The following is a 7,222-nucleotide window of genomic DNA, read 5'->3' as shown; positions in this document are numbered from 1 at the left end:
GGAAACAAGCATCCTAGGACCGGTTTCGGGCTTTCTGCCCTCATCTGCCAGGATAGCTTGACTCCAGTGGCATGGAGAGCCTGGAACCCACGTCTGCGCATACCCGTGCCACTCGGGGTGACAAATGCAAAAAGAACAATTGATAGACAGAATGCAGAACAATGTCATACATTCAACTCAGTACAGAGATCTGGACTGTCCCCACAAGGAACAGGGTCAACAGTGATTTGCATATGGTTGGGTCCAAACTGGGGTGGTGTGGTGAGCAAAAGAATGATGGATTTAACCCAGATCCTTGTGACTGGAGGTGAATGTTTGCATTGTCTGGCCTTACGTCCATCAAGTGTTTCTTTTGCACATGTCTCCCTAAGTGGGAAGGGTATGCCCAGATGTGGGTCCATGCTTACTACACCACTGGATTCAAGCTAGCCTGGCTGATTAAGGGTGATGCCCTGAAACCGGTCCCAGAATGCTTATTTCTGGTTCAGGGAGGACCAGGCTTGACAGTTCGGGCTGGACTGTTCCCACAAGGAACAGGATCAACACTGATTTGCATATGACTGGGTCCAAACTGGGATGGTGTGGTGAGCAAAGGAATGATGGATTTAACCCAGATCCTTGTGACTGGGGATGAATGTTTGCATTGTTCAGCATTACGTCCATCAATTGTTTCGTTTGCACATGTTGCCCTCAGTGGGAAGGGTATGCCCAGACGTGGGTCCCGCGCCCACTACACCACTGGATTCAATGTAGCCTGGCTGAGGAAGGGTAATACCCTGAAACTGGTCCCAGGATGCTTGTTTCTAGTCCAGGAAGGACCTGGCTTGGCAGTTCGGGCTGGACTGTTCCCACAAGGAACAGGGTCAGTGATTTGCATATGGCTGGCTCCAAACTGGGGTGGTGTGGTGAGCAAAAGAAAGATGGATTTAACCCAGATCCGTGTGACTGGGGTGAATGTTTGCATTGTCCAGCATTCCGTTCATCAATTGTTTCTTTTGCACTAGTGGATCACGAATGGCATCTTCATCCAGAAGTGGTGCAAGGACTCTTCCGAGATTAAATAGAACCTTAGTTCGATCTATTCACCACTGCAGACAACGCACATTGTCGGAATTTCTGAACACTGGATTTTCCAAGGCAGCTCCAGTTCAGAGACACATTTCGTCTCGAGTCAAGCTCAGGACTTCTATGCATCTTTCCGCCAACACATCTCCTGTCCAGAGTTCTCAAGAACAACCAGGCCCGAATCATCTTTGTGGCTCCGGACCAGGCATGGAGAGTATGGTATCTCAAACTCCTGAGTATGATAATCTGTCCTCCAGTCAGGCTGCCCCTTTGGGAGGATCTTCTGTGGCAACAGGGCAGGGTACTGTACCCAAACCAGTCCACTCTCCACCGTTATATGTGGCGATTAAGGAGCGAAGGAGGAGGTTTTTTTTTTTATATATACATTACATTTGCATTTTATCTTAATAACAAAACAATCTGTACTGTAAACAACCCAACACACAGTTGCCACTTCACAAGTCCCCCCTTAAACACATTCAACCCAGCTACACACCCAAAACACCCCGTTAAATATAAGATTTGGTTGAGGGTGTTTGATCTTACTCCCTAAGTATGTGAGGTCATTCTGGTAACCAGGTGTTATTTTACCAAACCATCTACACTGCTGATGGGACACATTTATGGCTTGGTGTACATCTAAATCAGTTGGGCCTCTAAATGCACTCTTGCCTGAAGACCTTCTGTTAGTGTGATCCCGACTCAGCAAAGCTTTACTTTGAGCACTGTTAAAGGATATCTGTCCGAATGTCTGCCTTTCGTCAGTTGCTGGAAGAACCTTCTCTGTTTAAGTCACCTGTTGTGATTAGATTCCTTACAGGTTTGCAGCATATGTTTCCTCCTACCCCCTTCATTATGCCCCATTATCCCCTTTTGAGTCAATGCACACCTGTAAGCTACTGCTCCTATGTCTAAAAACTATCTGCCTTGTGGCAATAACATCTGCCAGGAGGGTTCGCAAATTACAGACGCTTTCAATTAATCCCCCCTACACTTCATTCTTCCCAGACAAGCTGGTTCTTAGAACTAGAGCATCCTTTTTCTAAAGGTGGTCACACCTTTTCATGTCAGGCAGAATATTACCCTGCCGTTGTCTCAAACCCCATCTTCCTACAAGCTCATCCTTCTAGTGAAGATGAGAGACTACACCACCTGGATCCAAAAAGACAATTATTGTTCTATATTGATCCTACCAAAGAAGTCCGGGTGGGTGATCACCTCTTTATTGGATTTGCAGGGGCTAAGAAAGGGAAAGTAGTTCAGAAGAGAACCATCTCTTGATGGATCATCCTGTGTATTAAGATTTGCTAAGGAGTGACCACAAAACAGCCTAATGATCTTACAAGTTTATTCTATCTAAGCTACAGCTGCGACCACTGCATTGGACATCGGTCAGGCAGCTACGCGGGCACCGTTGCAGTTGGCTAAACACTACTGCCTTCACAGTCAGGAACGGCGGGATGGGCATTTTACCTGTTCGGTCCACCATGACTGCTTAGATTGAAACACAGACCCACCTCCAAGGAGTGCTTGCTTTGGTATCTATTCTAAGGTAAGGAATCTGTGGCCAGAAGTCTCTATCAAGTTCAAGTTTGGTAACTCTTTATCTGGTAGAGATTATCTAGCTTCAGATTCTTTACGGACCCTCCCATCCTCCCCGTTCTGTAAACTAGCTTCTCACATTGAAGATATCCTTTTGGACTTCAAAGGCGCACTAGTCATTTCTGCTCAGCTTGGCTCCGTGCTTCTGGTGTTGAGAAAATAGACAAGAGCTGAGGTCAGCACACTTGGGTGGTGCCTATTTAGGCACCACGAACGTCACTTACGGCATGGATGAAGAAACCATGCAGAGACGAATGACAGCAGCTTCCAGTGCGCCAGGGGGATTGCTAAAAAATTTCCGTATCCTGTCTGACTCCTGAGAATTTTCTAAGGTAAGGCATCTATGGCTAGATAGAGTATCTGCCAGATAAAGCGTTACTGTAGGTAAACAACTTGTTAATTAGGCGCAATGGTGGGATGGGTTACTTGTGAAAACAGAATGGAAACATATATTTTTGCAAAAAGATAGACCATGTAGTACAGACTGTTAATTATTTTACCTTATAAATCCTATCAGCCCACTATACTTCCCGAAGATATTGGCATTGGGTTACTCTAATTCAATTTCTAGCATATCTGTGGTCAAGTGCAAATGTTTTGTACGAAGATATTTAATTAAGATTGAGATTTTGGTAATCTGTCTTTTGGCAGTGTATGTTTTCACATGCTACCAGTGAAACACTCTTAAATCCACACACACTTGAGTTATGGTAGATTATTGTACCCCAAAGATGACATCTAGGCTCTGAACCTTATAAGGAGGAAGAGGGGGACATCAATCGTTTCAATGTATGATGGTTTTTTGTTAATCTTTAGCATTAAGTCAAATGTTCCAAAAAAACATCTAATTCCTTATGTTCCCCTCAAGGAAGGGTCTGAATGAAGGAAGTTCTTCGAGCCTCCGGGACTTTCGGAACACAAATCCTCACTGAAAATGGCAGCAGCTCATATTTCAGGAGAACTATATGTTACGTCCAAAAAAAGATCTGCATGGAGATGGAAATAAACAATCCAAAACTAAAAGAGTTTTTAACATTTTTAATGCAGCCCCATGGGCATATATATACAATAATTCCAACAGAATTCCAAAATAAAAAAAGCACAGTCAATGCCCAGCAGAAACAGTGCTACACAATAGCTGTATCAACACAATTGTGACAGGACACATTTATATGCATAATGGTTCAATGAGTATGTTAGTTGCAGCAGATCAGCTCATTATTGAATATACAAAGTTAATACTTAAAGTGCTAGCTCTCACCGTACAGATCCTCAACATGATTTAAGGCATGCGAAAGCACACTCAAAGTGGTATTACAGAAGATCTTAAGGATCAATTATTGTACATGACCTATAAAAAACACATTTCCTCATTGTATGCTACGCCATTAAAGCAACAAAACCGTGAGAAGGACGGAATGTACTTGTACAAAATATAAACGATTTAATGAGACAGTGGAACAGTTTCCTACTACCTTTTAGCAAAAGCATTAATGAAGTCATTAGTCGCAGAAAGAAAGTTAATTTCGTACGTTCCGCTCAAAAAAGGGTCTGAATTAAGGAAGTTCAACGAACAGTATGACCATTTCAAGTAATTGACCAAAAAAATGTATATGTATATGTATTCCATACAAAATTCTAGCTTTCAACTCATAAGCTCGTAAAAATAAGAAAAAATGAAAAAAAATGACATTTCACTGCATACAGAACGCATAATACATAATGAAACTCCAGTGGCAAAATGTGAAACCATAAAAATAAAGGCACATTGAGTTAAAGTACTTAGACAATTCAACGTAACTTATTTGCGATAAATGGAGGAAGGTGCGAGTACCTTAGCTTGTCTTAATAAAACCCTGTATTCCCGCTTTTGAACTAATCATTCAACTCCAATAACAATGATTTTTAGCCATTTTGTTGAGCCTACTCTGTACTGTGCTGCATGTCTACATAATGCTATGACACAGGAGCAGCGTCATTTTGTAGGTGAGCATGCATGCATGTTACTACAATATGACAAACGCTTTTTTTATATACCAAGTTAGGTTGGTATATAAAAAAAACAGTCGTACAAAATCCCTTTTTGTTTTTTGAAGTGCAGGTAGGGGGGCAACAGGGAGGTGGGTAGGTGGGGGACACAAAATGCCTTCCTGGGGGAAGCAATATGGGGAGTGGGCGGGAACAGAAGCAACATGGAAGGCGGTGGTCGGTGGGAGAACCGACTGGCGAGAGAGAGAGCAATATGGTGTGGGCTAGGGAGAAGCACACAAGTTAGAAAGAAATGTAGGGTGAAGTATACTACAGTAAGCAGAACATGGAAGGGGTCGGGAAAGGCACATTGGCAACAGAGAGCACAGGAAGTGCAGTTGTGGGGGGGGAGAGAGGAACACAAGGGGGACAGCTGGAAAACAGATGCACCCTCATGGAGTGCTTAACCAACAAGAAAAAAAGTTGTGCTTGGATAAAGCAGTGGAAGGACGCAAGTAATATATTCATGCTCCAGAAGCAGGATAAACACAAACGCAAGGACAGCCCACAAAAGTTACTGAATAGAAAGTAAGCAAATGAAAGTGAAAATAAAGTCAACTAATGGTAAGCAATGGGCGGTCTAAGCCTACTGTATGCATAGAATAGGTCTATTTGACAGCCCACAGCGTGCAATGTCTGGCAGATGAGACCTAAAAAACACACTTCCTGATATTAAAACAAGCCTTTGGTATCGCTTTCTTTGGCTATGGTCACACTCTTCAATTTGTCACTGGCAAAAAAAGTCACTGTTCAGCCTTTTCAATCTTCACTGTATGTAAATGTAACAAAATGATCAGAATGCTATGATAAGAAAATTGAGATAGAAATGACAGGGGCTAGGACATGGCTCATGGAGGAGTTCTTAATCATGGAAGTGTATATCTGCTTAAAGCACGCTAGAACATGTGCACAAGTGCAGGGAATGGCCCGAGGCCCACAGGAATCATCAAATTTACATGGCAAGAAAACAGACAGATGACCTTTAAAGTTATAGACTGAATGAAGAGACCAAAAGCTGTGCTTTTTCAGGTATTTGCTTCATAGTGTGTTAAATTCAGAAGGAAATGGAAAAACAAGATGAGTCAATTATTTCGAAAAATACTAGGCTAGAATCATAAGCACATACAGACTGCATCTGGACTTTCCAAATGATCAGCCGTGCTAGAATTGTTGAGAACCTGTTCTTAAATTGGGACTTAACGGTGATCCTAGTTCAAGCACCAGCAGCCTGGGCTCCTCATCTTCCACGTAACCAAAATGCTGACCTTCCCATGATGTGCCAAGAGGGCTTGGAATCAAATCCACATTTCTCGGCTGGATCTCATTGGAAGACCCAGAAAAGAAAGTAACAAAACAGTCTACGTATATCTGCAGATGGTCTGTCCTTTGCCAGGTAAAAATCCCAGAATGGTTTTGGCCTTGATAATTTGATGTTCAGACCCTAATACTGTAAACCCTCCTAGACTACACTTCTGAAGCCAGACTGAGTGATAACTGGCTCGTATTGGAGAAGTCATTTTACGTATCACTAAGCACCAATATATTGATGTGTAACATTTGCTCACAGGAAAAGTTCCCAAACAATTCACATTTGGCTATGAGGAGACAACATTTGTAGATCACTGCCCATTGGGCTACAACATGTACCACATTTCATTAGACTAAGGTGGAAACTGTATAATTTTCTACGTTTCAATTGTTGTGTAGATGAGAAGTCATTCCCTCTGTAGCCAGGAATGTCATTTGCAGACCGTATTTATTGTTTGTGGTGTGGGTAGCTGGTGTTCATTGTGTGTCATCTCAACTGTTTCTGTTATTCATGTTGTATGTTAATATTATTGTATGTTAATATTATCTTTCAACTTTTGATATGGTCTTTAGATCATTAAAACTGTGTTCAGCACTTTTGGACAAAAAAAGTCAATTTGGCTCGGTTTGTGCTAATACCACACCGCTGAACTCTCGAGATTTCACCAATTTCTGCCTCTTCAAAAGTGGATACTGTCGGCCATTCTAAAGCCCATCAGGTTGGTGCTGTTCTTCGAAAGTGGGCTTCAATTTCTTCCAAGGTTTTTCCTTTGGTTTCAGGGACGCAGAAGACCGTGAAAAATACATTTAGGACACAGAAGCCCGCAAATAGCCAAAAGGTGCCATAGGACGTCAGTAAAATCTAAAACAAAAGAATAAAAAGAGATTTTTAAAAAAGAGTTTGAAAGACAATTTTGGAAGCGGACACAAAGAAACAAAAAATTTTTATATTTCAGTAACAAACTTCAACAGACAGAAAATGAAGCATAGTAAGGTAGAAGGCAGGAAACTAGCCAGGCTCAAATTGAATGGACAACAAAGCGAATTCACAGATTTCTGTGTACAGTTAGAAGATAGGGGCCCATCGGCTTTCACTCTAAGAATAAGGTCACTGTGCTGGGTTTCTAAAATTATAAATGTAGAAGTAAATCCGCATTTACTAAAAAAATGCAAAAAGTTTTTGTTAGACTTTTCAAATTGTAGTAGAACTGTCTCGCTA

At 41.9% G+C, this 7,222-nt stretch overlaps 1 protein-coding gene across 1 annotated transcript in view; it reads right to left on the bottom strand.

Moving 5' to 3' along the window:
• Positions 1 to 3,690: 3,690 nt before the first annotated feature.
• The window catches only part of SLC2A8 (solute carrier family 2 member 8), a 123,109-nt gene continuing 119,577 nt past the window's right edge, over positions 3,691 to 7,222 (bottom strand). The window contains exon 10 of the mRNA XM_078641845.1: positions 3,691 to 6,865. Coding sequence (XP_078497971.1) covers positions 6,719 to 6,865 — 147 coding nt within the window. The 3' untranslated portion in view covers positions 3,691 to 6,718. The remainder of the gene's footprint in view (positions 6,866 to 7,222) is intronic.

The sequence above is a fragment of the Lissotriton helveticus genome, chromosome 5_1 (assembly GCF_964261635.1).
Source record: "Lissotriton helveticus chromosome 5_1, aLisHel1.1, whole genome shotgun sequence".
In the NCBI taxonomy this organism is placed as follows: Eukaryota; Metazoa; Chordata; class Amphibia; order Caudata; family Salamandridae; genus Lissotriton; species Lissotriton helveticus.
Note: the sequence above shows the minus strand (reverse complement) of the source record. Positions and strands in the feature narration are given on the sequence as shown.